At 40.3% G+C, this 27500-nt stretch overlaps 1 protein-coding gene across 6 annotated transcripts in view; it reads right to left on the bottom strand.

Moving 5' to 3' along the window:
- rptor (regulatory associated protein of MTOR, complex 1) overlaps positions 1 to 27500 on the bottom strand; it is a 167114-nt gene that overhangs the window by 27051 nt on the left and 112563 nt on the right. For all 6 annotated transcript variants that reach the window (XM_086033595.1, XM_086033597.1, XM_086033596.1 and 3 more), the window contains exons 20-26: positions 25668 to 25808; positions 23806 to 23961; positions 19156 to 19274; positions 14311 to 14414; positions 14009 to 14186; positions 13815 to 13925; positions 7081 to 7186 (exon numbers count right to left, since the gene is read on the bottom strand). In XM_086033595.1, the coding sequence (XP_085889721.1) occupies positions 7081 to 7186; positions 13815 to 13925; positions 14009 to 14186; positions 14311 to 14414; positions 19156 to 19274; positions 23806 to 23961; positions 25668 to 25808 (915 nt within the window). The remainder of the gene's footprint in view (positions 1 to 7080; positions 7187 to 13814; positions 13926 to 14008; positions 14187 to 14310; positions 14415 to 19155; positions 19275 to 23805; positions 23962 to 25667; positions 25809 to 27500) is intronic.

Genomic DNA, 27500 nt, shown 5'->3' with positions numbered 1-27500 from the left:
AGCCTTTCTGGCGGCGCGTTTCAATTGGAGTCAATGTAGATTGTGTGGGCAGGCGCTACATGTATATGGGCTTTAGTCTGTGAAGCATGAGCTGCGGGCGATCGGATGTTTTGATCGGCAATATAAGGCTTTAATCAAATATTCGTAATTTTTCACGAAAATCGGCCGATCATGATCGGTGCCGGATCGATCGAAGCATCCCTAATATATATACATACATATACATACACACATAAATATATATACATACACACATAAATATATATACATACCACACATAAATATATACACACACACACACACACACATATATATATATACATGCCCACCACATATATATACATATATATACATACATATATTTTGACAGTCCACTGACTGTCAAAAGATTAATTGCGATTAATCATATTTTTCAACTACATTTTTTACGAAGCTTTGAACCGTTATTTACTTGAGTAAAATCTAGGAATTAATGTGGAAAAAAGTACATTTCAATTCAAAGACTGTTCTAATATCTTTCTTTCATCCTTGAATACGATTCTTTTCCTGTAAATACAACACTTGAACGATACACCAAAGATGTACAACAAATATGGTATTTGAATTTGGCTGTGCAAAGTGTGCAAATTATTTTGGATTTCTCCAATGAGCCGTCAAGTAACTTTTTTAAGTAAAACTACATAAAAGTCTGTATTTGCGATTAATCGCTATTAAGCTTTTGACAGAATATATACATATACATATATACAGTAAGTATTCCCACCTACGGACCTCTGTCAAACGGAAATTCCCTCACCCGGAAAAAAAACGTATGCATTTAATTTTATACTACTATATTACATTAACGATCGATTCCTTACAAAGGAAGTTCCGGTGTCCGGAACCTGCAACGATTAGCGAAGCCTGCAGTAGCGCAAACTCAAGCAGTCCCCGCTCTATACTACGGAAACATTTTGACCACGCCGCCATCATCGGATCAAACGGAAATTCCCTCACTCGGAAAAAAAACGTATGCATTAAATTTGTACCACTATATTACATTAACGATCAATTCCTTACAACGGAAGTTCCGGTGCTGTATTCGAAACCCATACCGAAGCCCGCAGTAGCGCAAACTCAAGCAGTTCATGCTCGATACTACGGAAAATCTTTGCTCCGCCATCATCGGATCCAAAACGGCGACATGAAAGTTACCTATTTTGCATGAGTCTTACTGAAATTGCGAAAGATTTAAAATGTATTCATTTGCATTTTCGTCTGTAGCTCATGACATCCAAACGAAGAAGAACAGTAATGACCGTGGAAGAAAAAGTGAAATGCATCCAATTAAGCAAAGCTGGACACAAAGTAAAAAACATCCAGGAGACACTTGTAGTCGGAAAAACATAAAATCGATAGAAATGCTTAGAATATGCATCAATGTAATAAACAAAAGAATCAATTCACAACGCCATGTTACTAAAGCCGCTATCTCATGTCAAGCCTGTTTGCAACGCACATGCACAGTAGTGGTAATCCGGGTTATCCATGATGTAAACAGAAGCATTGTGGGTAATGGTGTCATGGCTACCTGAGTGAAAGTATAGAACAGAATGCAAAAGTCAGGGCGCATTTCACAAAAATAATTAAAACGATGTAAATCTCCCTTTCATAGCAGCACGGTGGTAATAATGAAACATAAGATGAAACAGAGGACTAGATATTAATTCTGAAGTCCCGTGTCGAATTAAGTGACCTGAGATGAGACCCCATACATAGCATGTATGTATCGATACATGCTATGCTCGGTTTCTACCCCTAGGGGTCAGTAATGTCGCATGTTTGGAGTTCAAGTGAAGTACAACTGACATGGCCTGGCGTTCACAGTCTCACGTTGTCATAGCAACAACAAAGTTGGACAACCCCTAAAGAGTATACTCTTGAGGCTTCCAGAACAAGATGAAGAAGAATAAGGAAAAATTTAAGATGAATTCATTCTAGATGCAGATGTGGTTGAATCTTGTAGCCTGAGGCAAAAGCAGATGCATGAGTTTGAAAATCATCTCCACTGACTGTTTTTTGGTTCTGGAGTTTGATGTTCATGAGCAATGACAAAATACGAAATCCCTGCAGGACTTTCATACGCTTTGATGAAGTATGTAATTTTTTTCATCAGAAAAATAAAATACAAGTGTCATACGAGCTTTTTCAGTTTATAGTGTTCTTTCATTCTTGCTTCCTCACATTGCCTCTCCTCCTCAGACTCCTCTCATCTTTTCTCTCTCTGAGGGGAGCATAGACTGAATGGGGGCAACCCTACAAAAATGAGGATGGGGGATGGAGAACCAGGATTTAAAAAAAAATACATTTAGCAGGTATTCAGCAAGAGAAGCCTGAATGAGTCTGTGCTGTGACGTCAATTGAATCGTAACTGTGTGAGATAAGGGCTTTCACAGTGACATAGGAGTTGTTTGTCATTGTGCGCGTGCGTGTGTGTGTGCGTGCGTGCGTGTAGGGGGACAAAAAAAACCCGACAACATCACTTGCAGGTAAACTCACACCTCAGACACATTCATGTACGTATGTGTGAAGGGGAGTCCAATGACTCATGGCGGGTGTCTCAGGATTTTTCTAGTGATAGATGATGAATACACACGGGCATACTTTGTGTTAGTGAGAGTCAAATGTTTCAATCCAACCAATTATTCTCACTAAGGTTTCAAACGTGCGAGTGGATGAGACAATTGAATAACTCATTCAAGGAAAATAATGCTTTTCTAAATTATTCTAACAATGTTTGTTTCCCTTTCGATTGCTATATTATCCGATTAGTCGACTAATTGCGACTACTGTTAGTGATTAGTCGCCTAGCAAAATGATTGTTTGTGGCAGCCCTAGTCAGGAGTACAAACAATGATCAATGCAAATACAAGCTTTCAGTTAAATTTCAAGTCGAAATACAGGGGCCTTGATTTACAACATTAAGTCATGACCAAACTTGTAACTCAAAACACTTGTATCTCAAATCATCTTTCGCCATTGAAATGAATATAAATGTCATTACATGTATTCCATTCCAGCATCCCTCCCCCAAAACATGTTTGTGTTTGTGCTTTTTAAATAACGAAAAAATAGCACTCTACAATATTTTACTTTATAAAAACAGAGCAATTACATAATTATTTGGAAAATTTAGTTATAATTAATTTATGTTTTAGTTTGTGCATCATGATTTATTGCTGTATTCCAATTCTTTGTGACGTTCCTTCTGATGTGCCTGCCTTGGCCACCAGGAGGCAGTATAATACAGTCATATGGACAATTGAAGAATAACATTACTTCTGCTTCTACTACTACTGTAAGTGACTCAGTAACATGCTGTTATGTTAACCATTTTTCATAGTGGATAACTAAGATATACCCGTGCGTATTGTTGGATTAATTGTCTACATGTGTTGCTCCACCGTTGGTGTTCAAAAAGCCACTGCTGCTGATGCTAACAGTTGTGTTAGCATCTCAATGGTGTTTCACATTGTTAGCATTACGGTAAACAGATTTTCACAAAGCAGAGTTATATGGTTGTTTTAACCACCGGTACATGTGTAATTTTCTGGTTAACGTTCAGTTTGAAAGTGAATGCGACCTGGGAGTAGCACTGGGAGACTATGTAGAAAATAATAACCAACATTTTCATTGCCGATGTTTATAATCAATCAATCACATTTCATTTATATAGCACTTTTCATAAACGAAAATGCAACTCAACGTGCTGTGCAATAAAAACATCCAAAACACCTCATAAAAAGAAGACCCGCTCCCTTCCTCCCTCCCTCCCTCCCAACATACACAAAGACATACAGTATATCCACCAGTACATCAGCACGCACACACAACCTGATAAACTGTGTTAAAAAGACATGACAAGGCACAGAGAAACCATATGAGGAAAGGGTACCCAAGGGGAGCTGATCCACGCTGAGGGGAATGACAGCCCACGGCCACAGGGAGCGCCACCATCACAGAGACCCCCGGCCCAGATTAACCGGGTAGACCCCACACTTAGTGTAGAGACCCCCGGTCACCCGGACCAAAGGAGCCCCTGAGATGACGCCGCCCGTGAGAAGGGCAGCCACCCCTCTCAGCACGGAGGCCCCCCATGAGGAAACACTGGAGCTAAAAGCTAACAACAACTGAAAACAACAAAACTAAAAGACCAAAAAATAATATAATCTAAGATCAGTAAAATAAGTTAAAAAGAGTCCTCAATCAAAAGAAAAAGATACATTATTTTAAATTATTTAAAAGCCAAAGTAAAAAGGTTGGTTTTGAGCCTCCCCTTAAAAATATCAACAGTCTCTGCGGACCTGATGTCCTCTGGCAGGCTATTCCATAGCCGTGGACCAAAATGGCTGAATGCAGCCGCACAGTGTGTTTTGGTTCTCACCCTAGGTAGTTAAAAGGCTGGTACCAGAGGACCTTAGGATCCGCGAGGGCTGATATGATAAAAGCAGGTCAGGTAAGTAAGATGGCCCAAGACCGTTAAGACATTTAAAAACGAATAAAAGCACCTTGAAATCAATCCTGAAAGACACGAGGAGCCAATGAAGCAATTTTAAAACTGGTGTAATGTGCTCCTGCCCTCTGGTCCTTGTGCAGCCGAGTTCTGGAGTAACTGTAAGGTGGAAATACTCTTTTTGGGGAGGCCATAGAGCAGGGCATTACGATTATCCAAACGACAGGAAATAAAAGCATGCATCAGCACCTCCGTGTTAGCCTGAGAGAGAAACGGGCGGACTCTGGCAATATTCTTAAAGTGATAAAAAACAATCTTAGTTACATTTTTAATGTGAGGAATAAAACTGAGCTCAGAGTCAAAAATGACACCCAGGTTCTTCACACATTCTGAGAGTTTAAAATCTTGTAGTTTTGGTAAAAGTTTCTCTCTCTGACCTTCAGGGCTGATAACTAAAACCTCAGTTTTGTCCTAATTGAGCTGTAGGAAATTCTCTGCCATCCATGACTTAATATCTAAAATGCAATTTAAAAGGGTATTAATGGGTCCTGTGTTCTCTAAAAAGAAGCATGTCTTGTACAAAGTATTTAAATATGCTACGTGTGTAATTCATGTTGTGTGTTTGCTCAGGGATGAGAGAATAACGTACACGTCACACGCTAAGATGTTGAATTCATTCTTTCATAATGTCAGGGCACCGACGCTTCCAGTGCAGGGTAGACACTGTAGCAGAGCGCGCTGTTCATGTGATGCAACTCTAGCCCAAGTCCGTAACCAACTAAAAAAGAACAGAGACCACCGCTCCTTTGTTTAACACTAGGACCACACGAATTCTAAAATTACTTCGATCTCCTAGAGCGGTCATTTTTTCTTTGATGGGATGGTCTAAAATGCTTAAAGTGCGTGTAAAAAACCTTAATGTGGCTTACTCTAAGCAAACCACGACCGATCACCACCAAAGTACTGTGGCAATTGCTTTGATATTTTCAGAGATGAACGTGAGCATAAGTGGAGATTGAAGTGTGAATTTTGGTGGCAATTGGTCTTAGTTTTTTTTACAACATTAAGCCATGTTAAGCTTTCTGACATGAAGGGTTTGTGACGGCTTGTGCTTTGTCAAAGACGTCAACGACTAAAATGATTATTACTCTCTGTTTGAGTAGCTATCAAAGGTATTTTATTAATAAAAAATGTTGTTCTGAGTCCCGTCTGTTACAGGTGGTATTGCATTACCAGCGTGTGGAGGTTGAGTGTCACTACACTTTGTTATTGACATTCCCTACGTCGTTGGCTGAGCCAACTCGATGCTGTCACAATACAAGTCGCAGCATGAAACTGACACCACGGACGTTATCCTCGTGTCCGTGTATTATTTATCACACCATACTTCTAACACCGCCCTTCTCCCTCTGAGGCAGCCAGGTGTGGGTTATATGATGGTGCTTCAGACAGAGCATGCCGTTGTCCTCTCTATCACATCTATCAGTCAATATTTTACTCGTGGCTAATAATACTTTCATTCACTACCATTGACAAATTTATTTGTCTTTTCACATTCCAGCCATTCAATGCCAGGAACTTATTTATATATTTTTTCAAACGTTAGGGTAAAAGAGGGTCTGAAAATTCCTGGCAGTGAATGAGTTAACTGTGTCGCCGTCAGCAGCTCTTCACTGGACGGCGGGCTGCTCTTGCTCGTTTCGCTGCCTCAATCCTTAGACTCGGCCTTGTCAACATTTTGAAACATATGTAATGCTTCCTATACTGTATAAGAGTTTTTATTTTTATTTTTATATTGACCATGGTGACTTTTGTCAAAAATCAATGCTGTCGCTGAACAGTGGTTGCTATGGAAACCCGGCGCAGGAATAAGACACTCATAAATATATTTTGGAACACAATAAAATGGCAGCATGAGAATAATATTTATAGAGACACAGCAAAAGTTGAAAGGCCAAGAAAGGCCAATTTTGCTGCACTGTATAAATGTTGTCGTCATTCAAATCTTTTCTTTTACCGCAATACTGTAGCCCAAGTGGACTCTTGAAGGTGAATGATTATAATGGTCTAGCAGTCGGCTTAGACCTTGGAATATTCTGATCAGTCTTGACTCAGACAAAACATGAAATATTAGCTTTATTTTTCTCCCACATGGTTGCTTATTCTCAAAGCTTGTGGAAATTGTTTGTCATCACCTTGTCCATTTTTCATTTCTAAGCAAGATCAATCACTGTAAATAGTTTTGCAAAATTCACAACGTGAATGTTCTTCCAGAGTCAAAAAAAATCTCGTCTTGCAAGAGCACTACCTTATTGTATTTCCTTATATTGCAGGATATTTCATGACCTAGTAGCACTTAATTGGCCACAAGACAACAGATTTCAAATCTAACTTGATGCTTTGTTCACACATTAATGGCTTTGAATTACTTTGTCTGTCAGACATGTATTTTATTATGTGTGACATGATAACGTTTGTAATGACAATGGGAAAAACATTTCTTTCATAAGAACAGTGAACTAGCTAAATTCGAGCATAAAGGCAGAACCACATTCATTTGTGTGCGGTTGAGAGAGCGAGCGACTGACCTCTTTGTGTGATGCTTCTGCTTTGCCTTTTGACGCGAGCATTTCTTAGAAATCTCCACTGCCGCTCCATCCTCACCTGGCTCTGCAAGTCATGCTCCTCTGGGATCTGACAGTATGAAGACAAAGACAAGGACTGAGGCATAACACATTTGTGTGAAAACTCTAGCACATTAAAATGCAAACAACTCTGAAGTGACAGGTTTAAGTTATTTTGTGTAATGAAACTTGTTTTACAACCATCTTTTATTGCTTGAGTTGTACCAGTAGCTGATATAAAGTACTTAGCTATAAACATCACGTGAGGACCAAAAGTGTGTATGCACTGCAGTCAACGTGGAGGCAGCACCTCCAAGCCGGTTTGTTAAGAGCATAAAAAAAACCCGACTTACGATAAAAATGACATCAGGACTTACTGAGGTTTTTACGATTCTTCACTTCACTCACCACACAATGGATTGAAAATAAAAGATGTGAATGACATGAAGACTCATTGACGCAATATCACTTTTCCTTTGCAGTCGATGACTGTCTTAAGCCTGTAAGCAATGGACATCACCAAATTCTGAGTTTCTTTGCTGGAGATGCTCGCCTGGCTTACATGATAGAGACCCTTATACTGGGTGCTGCTTTATTGGTTTTGTTAACTTCACTCTTGTCTCCAGTAAGTGAAAAGCATCTTCTATTAGGGTGAGATGAAATGACTGACTTGCCCGTTGAAAAATGCGCACTAAAAGCTTGAGAAAAAGCAGTTGCAGAGTGAATTTTTCCATGTCTACTAAGACAGCGGTTAAAACAACCAGATCATTTGGTCAATGATAGAAACACAAATGCATTCGCTGGCTTATGATCCGACCTGAGACCTGAAATTCTCGGCTCTTTTCCGGTGTCTATTGTATATAGTGTTTTATGTTAATTTATTGATTTCACTTGGTGTATTATGGCTATTTTGTTGTTTGTCTGAGTCTATCAGCACCTCAAGATTTCTGACAGTGACTGCAGGTGTTTTCTAACAGAAATCCTCTTGTCTTTATTGCTGAAAACAATTACCTCTGGGTTCTTTTTGGTTTAGTGGAAGTGAATTTTGTTTAATTCAGTTGTTAATTTGCTCTACTACTTTAATAAGACCTGTTTCTGTGCTGTGATGAGGTCGGAAGCCTGATTGAAATTCATCAAAAATTCCGTTTGAGTTCAAGGATTTGCTGAGTTGATTAAAAAACACTTTCTCAATTATCTTGGTTAAGTAGGGATTAATGTATTACACAATGTTCAGTTTGTCATTTTTTGTGCCTGGCAGAATGACATTTTTTGCAGTTTTCTTTGCAGTGATTTTATCCTTCTTGTCTGCAACTTGATTTAAATCTTACGATGGTATCTTTTTGTACCGCTTCTGCTCGCTTCCATTTTTCCATTGTAGCGAAGATGCCTTCATGTGGACCACATCTCCAGGGCTGGAGACAAGATTCAGCCAAATGCCATCAAGTCTGCTACAGCCTCACTTGAAAACAATTGAATCACCAGGGGACCCCGGCAATTGGATTTTACAAAGACATGCTAGGACTCAAGAAGACACAAACTCCTGATAAGGAGCCACTCTTCGGCACCTGGACCCACCTCTACAGACAACGGATGTGGATTCGAACGGCCTTAAAACAGACTTTTTGGAGCCTCCTCAGTAGAGGGCTAGCCCGATGAACATTGACAATGCTGGATGAAGGCCGACTCCAAAAGGTCAACATGGGAACAGCAGCATTAAGCTTCCTATGCTTTTGATCAATCAAAATTACCTTTAAATGAAACATATGTGAACGTATGTTGGTGTATTGCTTACAGTGTGTATCCTGCTAACTTTGCATTGATGAATCTGCTTCTCTATGGTAATAATCATTTTCCTGGTCCGGTTTATGACTCTAGATATAGGCTTAAACTCACATCTTTGACTCCTAAACTTCGGATGCAGTCAGAACGAGATGTTTCCAGCTGTAGTATGAAAATTGATGCCAGTTATGAATTGTGAAATGCACAAAGGTTTTAAACAGGAAAATTTAATAGACTCAAATCTAACTTTATTGTCATGAATTGAGGCTCACCTGAATCCTGAGCTGGAGGGGGGTGGACAACTCACCCCCTCTCCTTTATCTTAAGGAGATAAAAAGGCCTGGCCTTTGTCTCTCGCTCGTTCTCAACTCACTCTCCAAAAAAACCTCTCTTTCCAGAAAACTCAACTTTGCTCTCAACTTCACCTCTCAGACCCTCTCCAAAACACCAGATCCTCCTTTCAAAAGAAACTTCTCAAACTCTCTTTCACCTCTCAATGTTTTTGATCTTTTGGCTGCGTTTTTGATTGCGCTTCCACGCGTCGAAAATCACCCGCGGTCGACTGGCACAAAGCTGAAAATTGGAGTCCTCCAAACCTTCGTCGCCACACACGTGGTAGACGTGCCGAACTCCGGCGGGGCAGCAAATACTGAGGCAACACACGAAAGTGTTGCCCCCGTTTGGAGCCCGACACCGGGCAGCGACCAGACTCCATGAGAACCCAACCAAGCTTTGGTCCCGCTCCAAGCAGCCTTCTTCTATTTTTCCCTTTTTTGGTTGTCCTTCCATCTGCAAATGAGTGAAGGCCCTTCCCCTCTTCGCTCATCAAGTGAGCGTCAGCAAACATAAGTGACTACTTTGTGACTCGCCGAGGCCTTTCACATTGGGTGCAAACAAATTGGTAGTGAACCCTAGCAAACTTTGTGCATTTCATAAAGTCCGCCGACTTGACTCTAGTCGTCCTTACACTCATCTAGTCAGACGTCCCATTTTTCCCTACCTCCCAATTATTTTTGATATTTATTTTCTTGTTCTTCTTCGTTTATTTAGGCTTGCCTTATCGTAGTACCGTATTGGCCCGAATATAAGACGGCCCTGATTATAAGACGACCCCCTCTTTTTCAAGACTTGAGTTTGAAAAAAGTTTTTTTGAACACCAAATTAATTTTTATACAGAAAATAATTACAGTACATCTGAAACAAATGATTATAACAATATATTTGAGAGAAAAGGCATGTTATTTTGCCTCATTCAAATCTTAATACCTCAACATTTAAATATGCAAACTGAAGTGCAATCACATTCGTAAATGAGTGGCTTCTGGTTTTTGAAATGTAAATAAACCAATCTATTGTGATCAAACAACAAAATTGCAATAACTGCATTAACCATCAAAGTGAAGTATAACTAACTGTAGTCTTGAAACAAATCTGAATAAGGAAAAACATTGCAATAAAATAATGCAAACTGGTTTAACTTGAGAGTAGCTGAGATCTATCATGACAGAACATTCCTCCTCACAAACAATTATCTGCCTCGCTGTGCTCAGTGTCGCTGTCCTTAATACCATCCTCTGGCTACTCCCATAGCACGTCATCCTCACGTGACAGGGGTTGCTTTGGCCTACGGAGTCAAGTTCAGCATTCGCTTCAATGATATCTGGCACTATCAAGCGTCTTGAATGGGTATAATGTCTAGACCCCGAATATAAGACTACCCCCACTTTGTCTTATTTCAATGCAAAAAACATTGTCTTATATTCGGGCCAATACGGTATTTTCTTGTATGTCCCACTAGTTGTAGTTAATAAACATTGTCCATATACAGAAGTCAAGCGTGAATTGTGTGTGTTTGGGTCAAGGTATTAACGTATATTTTATTCCAAGAGCTCACAACTTATTTTACGGTAGCGCCTTCACATTTCATGACAGGTTTTTCATCAAATTCCCCTCTAAATACCCTAAAACTTTTACGTGGTGCCCCTAGAGGTGGGCAGGAGTGATGCAGGCATTGCTCCCAGCCACTAAATGCTATTGACACTCTTACGAGTGACCCCATTTTTGCTACACCGTAAATTCCGCTGCAGCATCCCAGTCATCAAAGGTGTTGTAATCTTCGAAAAAAGTAAATGATGAAATTTCTGTCCTCAGAGTACTTCACGTTTACTTATCAGAAAATCTGACTGTGTTGAGTTCATCAGGGATGAAAAAATTTGCAATTTCTAAACAAGCATAGGAACAACATGCAAATTACACAATATATGTTGACATACCAACCAGAAACCTTGCTGTACGTCAAGTCACACAATGGAAATATTTTCAATGTGAGCGCCTATTTTATATTGTTAGAGTAGTGAAAAGATTATGAAAGTAACTACAGGATAATGAATTATGAATGGTTTTTTTTCTGCACAGTTGCATATATTGCTGTCGGAAGAGAAATGACATGTTCTGTATAAGAGTACATCATACAGGACATCCTGGTATGTAGGCTTGCTTCGCCATCATTATTTTCATTACAATAAATGACTACCGGTACTCTTAAGTTTGTGTTCATACACCAAACGATCACCAAGACATGCAACAGACTTTATGTACAAAAGACATGGTGAGATGTTCTTGCATCCCATACTCCCCTGAAGTGGACATACATATGTTTCAGAGGGTGCTGCTGACACACTGATATGATAACCTGCTCTCTGACTTTGAGGTGTACTGATGCACACATACAAGATTTTGTAACCGAGGGGCGTTTTATGACAGCACTCAAAATTTTGCAGAGGCAGCGTAATCTCCTCTGCGAGTGGTTTTACTAACCCTTCACGCTACATCTTTCTTATCCAATCATCTGTCTGCTTTCCTCATCTACTGCAGCCACTTCAGACTGCCTTCTTCCACCGCAGTGCGCATTAGCTTTAGTTGACTTTCTCCATCTGCACCTTCAAGATTCATCAATATCTGCTCTCGAGAATACAACTTTTATTTTAAAGGCCAAAGTGGCCGGCTGGTTCCCAATTTTGCAGCTAAATTTGGCAAGCGCCGGCTGATCAATAAAACCAAAAAGTTGCTGCTATTATGGTGTGTACAAAAAGTAGTTGAAGCCACAATACAGCAGAGGAGAACCACACAGAGAAAACAGTCTTGACACGGTGCAGAAAGCCTTCAGCGCTCCAAGTAAAACATTGTCCTCTGCTTACTTTTCACCAGTACACAGTAACTCTGTACCCATTATGTGTAAAATGTTGTAACAATAAAAATACTTAATGGAGAAGTCAACCAAAACAACATGTTTTTTTTTCAAGAATATGCGCTGTGCAGGCCCACTAGTTGAAACAAGGCAATATGATTAATATGAGTTAAGCAGCAAAATCCATCCGTTTTTAGCCCTCTCAGGGGGGCAGCCATTTTGTAAATGGTAAATGGACTGTCACTTGTATAGTGACAGTACCTTTGCTACTCAAAGCGCTTCACACTGTACCTCATCTACCAACTGATGACACAGCATCAGGAGCAAGTGGGGGTTCAGTATCTTGCTCAAAGATACTTTGACATGGTCACAACGGCCGGGGATCGACCACTCTACCACTGAGCCGTGCCGCCCCGGCACTTCTTGTCACTTCTGTCGACTGAAAATGACATCACAACTGCTCAGGGCCTGACCTGTTTTCTGAAGCTGTGCCGTGATTGGTTGTTATCTGAGCCCTGAGGGTCTCTGATGTCATTTTCAGTCGACAGAAGTGACAAAATGGCCGTCCCCAGAGATGGCTAAAAACGGGTGGATTTTGTTTAATTCATATTCCACAAACACAATTTTAATCTGAATGCTATGTTTCAACTAGTGGGCCTAGTTGAACATATTCTTCCACAGAACATATTCTTAAAAAATATGTTTGGGTTGACTTCCGCTTTAAATAGCAACAATAGTCACCGTCTCATAATGCTACTATAGAGTGACATTGTTATTGTATTTCCACATGTGTGGAGCAGAGAGGAGGGAGTGAGCACACCCATCGACTGAAGTGAGACATGATGATGATTGAAGATCAACAAATACGCAAATGATAGTTGTTTTATCTAACAATTTGTATCAGCTAACATTACATTGTTTGACAATCATTGTGGTTGTCGGTGCATTTGCGTAATTAACGGCAACTTAACCTTTCATGCTCACTTGCCTACTTTTTTTTTTTTTAATTTCGAATATACTGTCCATTTCTTTCTGCTTTAGTTTTGACTATACTTTTCAGGCTGTTATGAGCTTCACGTTGTTGCTCATGGACATAGCATTTCACATGTTCATGGGTACTGTCTCTTTGTCTTCCTTTATCTTTATTGATAAACTCAAATCATTCTTTCTATCCGGACATTTATTTTGGCAAGAGTGAATAGTATAATAAGGACATTACAACCGACAGAAGCTCAATATTAAATGACGAACGCTCCAGATGCTGTGCATGGTAAAGCATTCCTTTAATCTTTAATTTCTCTCGGGAGGACATTAAGTTATGGGAGTCAAGGAGTTCAATTATTCAGCAAAGCCATCGTGTACAACCAGCAGGCACTTTCTCACACTGTGACTGGTCCCTACGCTGTTGTCTTCGGGAGAACTTACCATAATCTCATTTAAAGGAATTTAATAAGAGAGCTCATGTCAATAGGTGGCTCGGTCTCCTCTGGCAGAATGGCTAAATAAATGAAAGAAAGCATATTAATTTTTGAATACTAATTACCTGTCATGCTTGGATTTGTGTGGCAAACAAGTGGAAAATTTATAAAAGGAAAACCATTTGCTCCAATTCATTAAAGCAATAAACTTTTTTATACAGACATATAAAGGCGGTATATTATAAGATAGGCAATATGTATAGGCAAAGATGTGACGCAAGGAAATGAGTGAGCAAAAATCGGGGCGGCAATACCTTTGTGACTGGCTGAGCAAAGTACTTGGCACTCCAATCACATAGACCCGTTTGCAGGGCGGCACTGATGTAGTTTCTGTGACCGCAAGGCTCGTCTCCATCCTCAGCGGACTGAACAAACAAACAAATTGAAAACCATATCAGCGTGTCATGCAAAGTCTCAAACACAAACACGTAACAGATGACTCGTCTACCTGGTCCGGTCCCTTGTCAAACATTTTACGAGTGCGGGGAAACTGATGGGAGTGGGGCGCCTGTCCTCCAAGTGTGGGCGTGTAAGGGGGGCGTGGGGCAGGTTGATCTCTGGTGGGGGGTTTGGGCACCTCGTTGGTCAAACTTGAGCTGCTGGTGCTAGGCATGGGAGGGGAGCCACTATAGGGAGGCAGAAAGGAAAGTCAAGACAACAAAGAAGTCTCGGCTCTGGTTCGGTTGTTCTTTTTCTTTGCATGATGTTTTTGTGTTGACATTTGCTGGGGTTTCATGTTGTGTTCCTCACCCTGCCTGATGAATATGTGTGCCTTTGCTGGTGGGGCTGGCTGGAGCTGATTGGGTGAGAGACCCAGAGTCCAGAATTCTCTGGGGGCGAGCATTCATCATTGCCTGTGGAGAAAAACACAAAAGAGAGGGTTTAGTTGGCATTATTCATCAGTTTTCAGCAATTGCAATGGTGGAGAAAGAGGTGACCAAATCTAGTCATTTGACGTGAAAGCAAGCAAATAGAGGCTAATTAACATAATAACCAACATCAGACCAAGTTTGGCAGCCGATGCCTTGGCAACTCGGCTGGCCAAACCCAAAATCTAAGCAGAGCTGCAGCGTTCGCAGATTTACGGGAGCTAGCAATGCTACTAGCATTTGATTCTGATAACAATGTTCTAATCATGATCGGTCACATTGTTGATGTGGGGAAGGGGGAATTCTGTGTTTGGCGATGTCATGCGCCACATCGCAACACTAACCGACTAAGTGTGATTCTGTGATTTGATAAGCACGCGAGCACCGATGCAATGAACCTTCGGCGCACATTTTTGGTGGAAAGGTGAGATGACATAACGGTTTCCGCTCTCAATATGTTACAAGCTGCTGGGACGCCATCTGAAAACATGGGTATGTGTTCTGGATATATTCGATAGTTCAGGAGTAGTATCTTTTGAGGTTGAAATGGCATGCAAAGTTGTTAATTTTCAAAGAGGAGGTGATATCTCCTGACACGGCGGTGCACTGCTATTTTCAGCATGAACACTGTTTTGAATATTTTAATCAATGATTAATGTAAGATTGCATTGCGACAAACAGAGAGCCATGTCAATATGAGCTAAATGCGGTAACCAACACAGGGTAGAATGCGATGCTGTGCAGTGACTCACCACAGCAAACTACAGCGACAAAAATGATCACTCAAAATTGCGCATTATCATTTATATAAAGGCGTAATTATTGATACAGGGTCTCAGCTTGCAAGTTGTTGTGGCTGGTGTATGCTAAAACACTTCACCCACAGATGTACAAAGAGCACCAGGAGTTTCAGCATCTTGAGCAAGGTTACCTCAGCTCGGTCATGGGGGACTGACGAATGAATCTGCAACCTTCGGGAGATGGCCACTCAACCACCTGAGATGTGCTGTTATACTGCAGACAAGTGCGCTTGGAAATGTAATAGCTTCATCCTTGCTTGCTGATGTTAGTGCATAATTATCTTCATCAATCTGTGTTCACCACACCAGTTTTAAAGGTAAATGTGTTTTTATCGAATTAAAATTGTAAGGGGGACCCCACCACAAGGAAAACATGGGTCAAAGAGAATAAGGTGTCTCAAAGGCACTACTGTATATGTGATCAGGCCGGACGGATCAAGATTACAGATGCAGTATGGATAAAGTGCATCCCACTTGTCAATATAATCAGTGGATGAAAGGGCAGCATCAAAGTTTGTCTAACTTTCAAGAACCGTATCTCATTAAAAAGAGCAGGTAATATAAGCTCATCCTTATGGCTGTACACGAGGGAGGTGGAAACCTAATAAAGATGTTCGAAGCAAAGCATTCCTGATGAACAGCAGAGACGGAAAGAAAACGGTGCTGGGCGAATGTATTTAACTCGAGCAAACACATTTTACTAGCAGGCATTACCGCTAATTTGATTTCTATGTTAATTGCAAAATTGCCGCAGCCTTATTTTGTTTGTGTGTTTTTCTGAAGAGAGAAAGAGGTACATACTGCTTTTCTTAGCAATAAAAACATGTCAATTCCCAAGGTTAGCATTCCATCAAGGGGTAATTGGAAATGGGACCAAACAGCAGTAGGGCCAGTCAACAGTCTAATTATGTAAACTGTTTCTGACACTGATGTAAAACATCTTTCCAACTCTAGAGGAACAATATAGAGAGGTACATACAAATACAAGTGAGCAGGTGTACTGACAACAAGAGCAAACAATGAATGAGTGAGTGAGTGAGTGAATTTGTGTGAGCTGGAAACGGCGTCCAAAGAAAGAGTTTTGTAAAGGCGAAAAACCCCACCGAATGTTGCTTTTGGGGCCCATTTGATGAATAAAAAAAATGAATACAGCTGTATCTATTGAAGTTACATGACATTTTCTTTTTGTGAGGTCAAGAGAGCTTACTCATATTGGTATAATTGTTACCGTCTCCTCGCTTTATGTAGCATGCTCATGAATCATCAATGGCTGTTGATCTTCAAAATGTGGTATGCTAATGCAAAGGCTGTAAGCTTTGTTGGCTAACGGGCGGAAAAGGATATTAAGGAATTAACTCATTAGCAGGAAATGGGGGATTGGGGTTGGGGGCTGCGTGTAAGGGAATCACTTTGAACAGCTGCTTATTGTGATGGCTTTGCTTGGCCCTTTCAACCTGCATCTTCTCACTTCCCCTCTCATCATTGAGAGGATGTGATTAAACTGAGCAAACATTTGCGCGTGCACACAAACTATTATATCAAGTGCTCTGAAAAGAAACAAAAGCTAATGATTTATCAAAAACTATTGGAATATTCTGATTCAGTTATCAAGGCAATTTTAACTAACCAGGTCGAGACAGGATCAGACATGTTGGTGAGGAGTGGAAGTGACATGAACTGAATAAAAGTAAGACGATTTCTGCTGCATAAGAGCTCAAGGCCCCAAAATCATTATCTTCCCCTCTCATGACTATGATCATTCATTCCCTTGCCATGTAAACAAAGTACGTGAGTGTGTGAGACTATAGGCCTGTGTGTGAGAGAGAGAGCGAGTGCGAGAGACAGAGAGAGAGCGAGAGCGAGAGAGCGAGAGAGCGAGAGAGAGAGAGAGAGAGAGAGCCTCAGAAACCTTTTGAGTTTGAGATTCTTTCATGTGAAACTTATCAAAAATGGATTATGTTCTGCTACGAAATAATACATTGTTAAACTTCAGAAAGAACAATAAAAATACCAGGCATGCAGGCACATCTGAAAAGATCAGGATAAAAAAAAAAAAAAGTTTTATTCAAATGCATTAGGGCAGAACAACTAAGCTATTAAAAAGGATTTAATGCTTTCATCATTTGGAAGCAGGTAAATTCTAATTGACTGCCGACCTTGTTCTCTTTGCCAGAAATCAATACAGTTCAAGCCCACCAAAAAGTCTATAATAGCACTTGTGAACTTAAATGAATGTCGTAATTACATTATCTTAGATGAGCTTGGTGCTGCAATAATAATGAGAAAATATTCAGTGTCGGAAGGAGTTTCTTGCATCCCTTGAATTCCCTATTTAGGTCTTTTGTCCATAAACAAATGTTGTGCTTAACTCTTGTATCTTGTTTGTATTTTTGTTACTCAGCCAGCATTGATTGGTCTGGTGGACAAACCAACATAATCAAACAATTTTCTGTTAAAATGCTCAACATTGTTAATATTTGCCCTTTACTTTTGTGAGATTTATGAATTAATCTGCTACTTGTTTCTTAAAAACAAAATGTATTAAAAAAAAAAAGAAAATCCCATAACAGTGTGTTATCACCATGGTTCCAGATATGGCTTGTGTCATTTTTCTTTTGATAAAAACTGCGGGTCCCACAGAATGCGTTGATGGATTTTAGCGAACACCAACGTAACATCGGAACAGGAAGCATCTGGTGGGCGTTTCAGCATGTTGAATCGGCGTTGTAAGTCGTGGCATTTGGTCACTGATTGGCTGTTAGCTAAGCGAATCAGCGCACGGGGCAAGAACAGGAAGTGACAATTGCGGATAAACAGTGAGCACGCCTTTGCTGCCTTAATCTTACAAGTACAAGAGCGAGGGTTGACAACGAAAGTATTTCACGATACTGTGTGTCAAGAGCGTGAGGGTTTGCTTCGCGTGGTGGTTCATCGTGAGCGAAAAATATAGACGTTATATAGTATTATAGGTTATAATATAGAGATGCATTGTTTAGGTTCTTATATTCTGCCCCTGCTAATAGCTTTCCGGTTGGATTTTTCTAACCATGAGAAATAGTGACTACCGCCACAGATGGTATGGAAGGGTATTACATCTCACGCATGCGCAGAAGGTACTTTAATGGTCAGCGTTGCTGTCGGTCGTTGCGGTGTATTTTTCCAGCGACACATGGGGTAAGCGTTGGTCACAGTTGGCTAATGTCGGATTGGTCTATCTAGGCCTTTTGGCACAGTTCAACCTTAACACTGTCCTTGAGTGTAGGAAAATAACAGGTTCTGAAGGAATAAATCACAGCTCAATGTACTGAAAATGTTGAATGAAAATCATACTCCGATAAATGCTTAACAAACCCTAAACATGAAAGACCCTGTAAAGTAATATGTGTGTGTTTTTCAACACATTAAATATGTTGGAAGATAAGTGTTGAAAACATTAGCAAAGACTGAGATATAGCATAAAATTCTTTTTCACCCACTCGTCCTGATTTTTTGGGCGGGGCTAAATGGGCATCAGCAGATGCAATGAAGGAACAGCATGAGTCGCCAAACTCCGCAATATAAGTGCCCTCATTTGATTTGTGGCGATTCGGCACAATTGCTTCTTTCTTATTGATAATAACTTAGCCCATTTCTACAAAGTAAAGTTAGCCATCAAGCTATACCCGAAAAAAATACATCTTCCCTAAAGTGTTATGTGTTATTTGGGCTACAATGTCTTTGCCGTGGGTATACATGTAGGACGCATGATAGCTACGAAACAGGCAGCAGATCTGTCTGAACGAGAGTGTGCATTGCAGAAAGTTCTCCAAGCAGTCAAGGATGTTTAACAATTTTTTCGGGCGCCTTACACTGATACATAACAGTAATTGAATGAGTTTCTGTGTGCACACTCTGCACCAATAAAAACTCACATAAACACAACATACCTTGTATGCGATGCAGTTGAGGACCTTCATTGCCAAGTCAGACACTTCAGGAAAAGGGTCTGCAGCCAGGTGTAGAAGCACTCTCCAGATTTGAGTGTAAACACTGTTGAAGGACACACCTAAAAATGAAAAGATCAAACGTATTGACGGCTGAGTCCGACAGATGGAAATATTTCAAAAGATAATGTGGTTCTTTAAAACACACAACAATAATTCACATGGACTCACTCCAGTGAGACCCCACATAACCCCTGTTCAAGTTCATTAGCACAGCAGCTAACAGTCACAGGGTAATCCACAGTCATGTCATTACCAATCATGCTGAACGCCAAAGTCATTTTCTAGTACTGGAGTTATTGAATGTGTTGAGATGGCAGAGGCAAAATGACCGCCAGTGTTAGGTAATGTACATCATTAATCAAAACACACACGCACACACGCGCACACAACACAGCACCTTCTCATCCACTGAGGATTCATTGCTGTGACAACAGTTGTAATTGTGAATACAAATGATCATGGTGGCTGGTGATTTTGTCCATCACACCGGTCCCTATGTTCTGTGCTTGGTTCTTTTACCTTCCTTTTAACATTTTCTCAATTATGTTTCCGTGTTCATGTTTCCGTTTATACCGTTACTTTCACTCGTGGAATTTACCAGTGTCTGTGGATTTCCTTCCGCCTGTGTCAGCAGCAATCTCATTGGTCCTTTTTCTGCTGTAGCATGTTGTGCTAACTGGAGACATATCCCCATTGCTGTTCGTAAACCATTTTGTCTACCACGAAATCTATTTCTGTGTCATCTTAACACGGTTTCCTCTCCTCTCTGCAGCTACAGGGAGGCACTGCAATCAAAACAAACCAAATCTGAATTTGTTCCCAGGCATTTCTTCTTCATCCTCCCAACAAAGCAGAGAATCAGGATCCAGATTTCTGAAGTAGCTTCTTTCCAATGCCTATGTCCCTTTTACCTTGTAAACAAAACTGCAATGAGGCACACATATGCAGCTCCTGAGTGAGTTCACACTTTCATTATCTTGTGACAGTTGGGGGGAAAACATTGCAAGAAAGGAGAGGGTGATAAAACGCTATAATACAGTTTGGGGATTCAATATGGGAGACGGGGGAAAAAAAAAAGCTGTGAAAAAAATGAAAAAGGCCAAACACAATAAAATAAAGGGATGATGTGAGGTGGAACTTGCTCAATTAAAAATAAGAGTCAAAATACTGATGAGGGTGTTAGTGGAAGGATGTAAAAAGCAACAGTGAGTGCGCTTGTATCTGCAGAAACATGATTAATATGAAGTTCACTTTTAGTCCTATTTAAAAGCCATGAAACGTTACGGGTACTCAAATTACAACTACACATTCTCTATTAGTCCACATGAGGGTGGATATTGCTCATCATCTCGGCCTGAATGGACGCTTGTGTCATGAAGACTTGTGCTGCTGAATGTAACAGATGCTCTGTTGTAAACATATCAACTTTTGGCTCAATGAATCGCAGCGTGGATTATTATTATTTTTTTAATAGCCTCCCCATGTCTGACATATAGTACATAAATTACTTGCATAGCAATTTTCTGTGCTTGTTTGGCGCATAAAAAAACATCAGAACATTTGAAAGCAGAAATCAATTCATCTGTGAGCCAGGTTCGACTTCACAGGAGCTGTAAGCAGTGTAAACAGCACAAAATAACATGGTGCTCTTGAAATGGAGGAGCATCTTCAATGTAATGAAGCATTTGGAGGGGAAGTGTCAAAGAAAATGCCATCCCAACAAAAAATGTCTGAGCTAGGCCTATGTGTAGCAGGGTAGCACACTAGCAAATGTTGATGGGATTTCTGTTTTCTCAGAGACATTGATGTTTCCCAGAAGAAACATCATGACCTAATCCCCCTTTAGATGCAGTCACAAATGACTTGACGTTTTGGGCTTTCGGTGTAGTAGAGGTAACCATGCTCGCCTTACGTCAACATTCCTGACTGACATTTATGGCTGCCAGATGAAAAATCTGAATTGATTTGATGGGATTATGGAATTTGGTGTATGCGTTTATAATTTCCTGGCAACCTTTGAATTTGCTACTTGCTGTTACTTGGCAAAGGTTGCAAGATTAGCATGAAGTTCAACCATATCACCACTATCAATACATTTATACCGTCCATATATCATCATTTACCATTCAATTGTCTCATGCCACTGTGATTGTAATATTTGTCGAGGCAAATTACAGCAAGCAGGAAAAGAAAAACACAGAACGCTTGAAAACTAAATCAATAAATCACGACTGAAACTTTGCTCTAACTCCTACAGACTTGTGTTATCCTGCTTTTTTTCTTGCAGCTCCAGCATTTATGGTTTCAATTTGTTTTAAACGGCCACAGTATAATACACAGGGCTCTTTAGGTCTCTCTATATATTTGAAGCTTGGTTGGCGGTGTTCAATGATGAGAATATATGTCGCTAGATAAAAGAAATAAGAAACAAATCAATGTATTTTCTGCTGTGATCAAAATAAGAGCAAAAACAAGATGGTGTTTTGGGGGCAACTGTAGATGGCCAGTAGAAAAGTTAATAGTTGACATAAGATGAGAGGTTGTTGTATGTGTACTGTGAGTGCACTGCAAAGTATGAGAGGACAGTACCTCAAAATGTCAAAGGAGCAGAAATGATGTAGTGCTCCTCCACTCCAGCACTTATTTTTTTGTTCATTTTTTTTACACTGTACTTCCTGCAATGCCCTTGCATATAGGAGTGAAGAGCGACAAATGCCGTGAGCACATCCACGCAGGAGCTATTGTCGGACACATTTGACACCAAGACAAGCATGCAGACTCGCTGACTTCACACGCCACCCCACCAGACCTCGCCTCGGAAAAGCACATGCTGTACTAACAATGTGTTTAAAAAGGGAGTTTCAATACGTTTAAACGTGTTTATGGGAGAGGAGTAAAACAATCAAAACACTTTTTTTTCTGGTGTTTGGGTGAGGAACATAAGAAACAGAGCGATAATCAGTGACTCATATATCCAGATTTACATCTAAGACTAGGAATGTTATTAATTTCTTCAAGAACAGTATATTTGGCAACATATGGAGGCTGTGCAGAATCATTAACTGTAACAGTTTTTCAGTCACCCGAGTGCGGGAGGAAGACTGTTGCTTTGACTTCACTCTGTAGCTGGGAAAGCACTTTATCCCATTAAGGCTGGGAGTCCATAACCGTCTTTCTACCCTTAAAGCCTGGAGAGCATATACATCATTTTCTTTTCTTTATCCAATTTTTGTTCTCTTAACCAATGAAATGCATCAGAATATACACGTGACGGCAGGGCTGCTCGATTAAGCGATTTTGAACCGAAACCAAATTTTCTGGATAAAACGATGTTAAAAACGTTCAAATTTGTTATTTTTGGTGTATCTAAGCCACCATAGTTCCCTCTGCATTTCTGCTTCCACACACAAGCGCGCACTTCGAAACAACGACAACATCCATGGATGTACCGGCGATTCTGCTATTTGCTCAGGCAAGTGAGCGTTTGATTAATAAATCGGGCAAAAATAGATCTGTAGTGTAGTGTGTGCCCCGCATGTACAATACAACCCGCGAGCAAGTAACTCAACGTCTGAAAGGAGTCCCTTTTTTTTCTCCTCTACAACAGACCTCTGGCGGTGCAGCCGTACTTGACAGTGCATTGTATTATTGAGTGACAGTTTTGTACTCATCATTGATTTATGTTTAAGTAAGACCAGGGAGAAAGGTGAAAGGCTAGTCACTAGCTGGTTGGCAAAATGACTTGCTGACAGACTGTTTGGTTTACAGACTTGACTGTCTACCTTCTCTCATGTTGATGAATTCGTGTCAGATGGTATTTGCACTTTCTTCTTTCATTATTGGTTTGATTAAGAACAGATCTGAAATCTATTGTGTAAGTAAAATTCTGTTAATCCCAATGGATTGTTCTGTGTGTATTAAGTTAAATTGAACAGGATGTTCTGGAATTCTTTGGAGTCATAATGGCGGACGCCATTGATTGCGGGAGCTTTGAGCTTTGTTTTTAATTTCATGGGTAATTCCAAAGACGACCTTAGGTTTTGGGGAGCTGTTGAGCCAGGCACTTTAGGCTTTAATGGGTTAAGAGCCTCAGGTGGCTCACAGGGTCGATCCCGTTGTGTCCTCTGCTCCCCTGCCCTTTTCACAGCAGAAAACTGTTTTTACACTCATTCTTTTCTCGGAAGGGGAGTTCCTCACTTGGTCACTGCCCTTGGGTGAGGTGCTTCAGCGATTTTACGAGCAACCCGGTGCTTTGTTGCAGTAACCAAAGGGCCTCTTAATAAAATATACATAGAATCCATACGAAAAGATTGATGATGTTAATTTCATTTCACTCATTACCAAACAGTGCTTTAGGCACTTAATCACACCCCGCGTTCACTAAGCATAAAGATGTGGAAAATGAGCTTGCAATCATTTCTAAATGTGTTATGATATAGGTGGAGCTTCCCTTTCTTTCTTGCTCTTCTATGCAAATAATCAACAACATAAATTCTCTTGCATTCAGGAATTGGTGATTAAGAAACAGTTTCAGCACAATTAGTTGTCAACGTTTCATGTTCAATGATTGCTGAGTGGCAAAGCTGTTACCTATAAGGGAATTGAGTGAAGAATAAGAAGACACCCGTCGCATTTTGTCAATGGTCTCGAAGGAGAGAATGTACTCGTCATTGTCGGGGCTTCCCAGGGTGCTGCTGGCGCTACTACTGGTGCTCAAGTTTCCCGGTGAAAAAGCTGCCGGTCCACCTGAATGGGAAAAAGGTACAACAGAAATGTAGACATTATTCACAATTACTCCGGAAAGCAACAACCTCTCCAAGTCTCAAACATTCAGAGATAGACGTCTTTGGATACAGAGCTGATACACCTCAGAGCTGCAGAGAATGTTCGGGTTTTAAAACTAGACTCAAGACCCACTGTTTTAATCTAGCTTTTAAATAATATTTATCTATTTACTTTTCTTAAAGTGGAAGTCAACCCAAAAATGTTCTTCACAATAATATTTTCTATGCAGGGAGCGGCCATTTTGTCACTAACTGTCAACTCAAAATCACATCACAGTTGCGCAGAGCTCAGGTAACAACTAATCACGGCTCCGCTTCAGAAAACAAGTGAGCAATGATTGTTCATTACCTTATCCCTGAGAAACTGTGATGTCATTTTCAGTCGACGGAAGGGACAAAATGGCCGCCCCCTGAGATGACTAAAAATGGGTGGACTAACTCTGATTCCACAAACGCAATATCAGAATGCCTTGTTTCAATTAGTGGGCTTGCATGGAACATATATAACCCCCCAAAAATATGTTTGGGTTGACTTCAACTCATACTCCACAAACACAATATTAATCAGAATGCCATGTTCAGACTAGTGAAGGTGCATAGAACATGTTATTGCAAATAATTTTGTGGGGGTGACTTTAAACAGGCTTTGTCCTACATTTGGGGGCAGCTGACGTACAAAAGTCTCAAAAGAGGACACATCATAAAAGCTCGAAACTCATTATTAGTTCATGCAACTGCTGGGGCTGTACTGTTTGAATGTAAATTGTGTTATTTGAATACATGATTGATAATTGAACATCATCACATAACGATAATATTGAACAGTATTCCTGTATTTTTATTCTGTGTATTTTAGTATATGATTTGAAAAAGAAAATGTTAAACAATCAAATACTTCACAGTACCGCTTCAGTCACAATTGGAGCCAGGAATCTTTTTTTATTATAAGTAATCATACTGTGACGGTTCAACAGTTTGTAAAAACACTAGCTAAAATGTCCATAGTGATTGATATCAGTTTCAATCATTTTCTACAGTAACCTTACCTATCGCTGTACATTAGTCTGACTCATAAAAGTGAAATAACTCGGGGCCCATACGCCTTCTCCTCCAAACAACAGTGAAATGTAGATATGGTGATTGCAAGTGAATGAAAGAACTCTCTGCTCTGTGCTTATTGATAATAAATACCGCTGCAATGACCACTGTGAGGATGAATGTGAACTTGAAGTAGGCATCACTGATTGCTCCATTCTGGATTTATGAATGACTCCGTCTGGCAGCAATATACAGAGGACGAGCACGCTAGCTTCAGCTGCTTCAATCCCACAGCAGTGACACAAATCACAGGGCAAGGACACATGCACTAAAACCTCTCGGAGTTACATACTAGCTATAGGCGCAGGTGGAATCTAGATTCTATTCTATTCAATTATTAACATCGATATTCATCAAACGTGGACACAAACTGAGAAAGGTACAAAGAGGACAAAGTAATTCTTAATGATGTAAGTTCTTGCTTCATTTGTTTTAGGTCCTTGACTAATCTTGTTAAACTTGCTCTCGCTCCAGCACCAGATAAATTGAAAAGCCTCCATCAACAGCAATAGTTCCCTTTCTATCTCTCTCGCTATTTTTTTTTTTCTGCCAACAATCCATCGCTCCTACCTTCTTCATTGAGGTTGAGGTTCTGCAGGCTTTTGTTCAGGTTACGGGCAGTGGTGACTGCACGAATGTTGGTGTAGGAGTTGACAGATCGGAGACGTGGGATGGCTGGACTGTCCCTCACTGGAGTCAAGTTACCAGGCTCTGGAAGGAAATACAAGTGAATAAAAAAAGGCATGGGAGAACCTTTTTTGATTGTAGACAACCGATATTTCAGTTCAGGTTATGAATAGAAATGTAAGTTTAGGGACAGTTCCCTTTTAAGTTACATACTCCACCAATCTTTGCAGTGTGTGCTAATTTGCATTGAGGACAAATAGACAAATCTGCTCCCAATCCCTGCTCTTCTCTTTTAACACTAATCCGACTGTGGAAAGAGCATCAACGGGCTAGAAAATGACCTATGACCTCAAATACCCAGTCACATATTGTAAATGACGCATATTGACAAAGAAAAATACAGCAAATCCCTGATGGTCTCAGCACCATCAACATTTTGTGGGCAATCTAATATAAAAAATGGTTTCTCCCGATAAATGTAGTACACTGAGACAATCGAGCTTTGGTACGTCATTTTGTTGTTTGTTGTCATTCATACATTCTAACCCAAATGTTATAAGGGAATGCTAATTGACATGAGAAAAGCAACTTCTTTCTGCAAGGTCAGTCAAGCTGCTGGACTTTTTGAAGAACTAAAGATGCATTAAATGTTATGTAGCAGTATATGCCTTCTGTTCCCTGAAAACGAGGTACAATGTACAACCACTTCCTCCTTTACAGCTGCCTCGTAGAAGAGGACTATTAAAGTGAGTGATGACAGTTTCCACAGGTCATCTGTTGTCATGGCATGAACAGGTATTGTCTGCTTTCAGGGTGGCCATTTTGTACACTTGCTTTAACCTATAAGGCCTGGAGCGCAGAACTTGGCTACTTGTCTGAAGTTAACAGAGGGAACAATTGGTACTTCCTCGGCATTTGGATGACCGGTGGTCAATAGTGGTAAAGATGGCTCCTTAGGTTTCGACAAACTTTTTCCACTACTCTGCTATGCCAAGCCTGGGGGAATAATTGGCTGTAAACTGCATTTACGCAAAAGTAATGGCCTTATTGCAGACACAAAATGCCAGTGAACGGGAGGTGCATGTGCGCTAGACACCTTTTTCACTGAAAAACCATCTGGGAAAAATTAGGTAAAAGGTACTGATACACTAAACATAAGTTGTGGAAGTGCGACTTAAACATGCAAGGAAAGCAGTGAATTTCAACCCATTACGGCCTTAGGTTTTGGGGAGCTGTTGAGCCAGGCGCTTTAGGCCTTAATGGGTTAAACCCCACTGACCAAGTTCTCAAAAGGAGTACAGAGCATGACAAGAAGATTGGTTGCCTTGGAAACTACAATCAAACGGTGTCATAGACAGAAAATTTAAAGAACAACCCGCAAATCTGTTAACCAGACGCTGCATGAAAAATTGTAGTGCTATTCTGTATCATATTCTGTTTACTTTCTAATGCAGCTAAATGAGGTACAAAATACCAGGAACGATTCTGTGGATGGTGCAAAGCAGTTCTACACCACTGTAAATCACACAATAATAAACCGTGAAGGAAAGGGTGTTAATCAAAACGCACCATTATAATGTTTGCCAAGGCATCATTTTTGCTCGATGTATAGTAGATATAGTTATTTTCATGAATACAGTATACATTTTATACAATCTACTAAATCTACTTACTAGCTTCCTTATTAGGTCTATCGTTCATGACAGTTCAACACTGCATCAATCGCCAATTATAAGCATATCAGGTTATCATCGCTCTTTTAAAGTACAAATCCAA

Source organism: Filicampus tigris, chromosome 6, assembly GCF_054856515.1.
Source record: "Filicampus tigris isolate MCC_2025a chromosome 6, RoL_Ftig_1.0, whole genome shotgun sequence".
In the NCBI taxonomy this organism is placed as follows: Eukaryota; Metazoa; Chordata; class Actinopteri; order Syngnathiformes; family Syngnathidae; genus Filicampus; species Filicampus tigris.
This window is presented reverse-complemented; position numbering and strand designations above follow the sequence as displayed.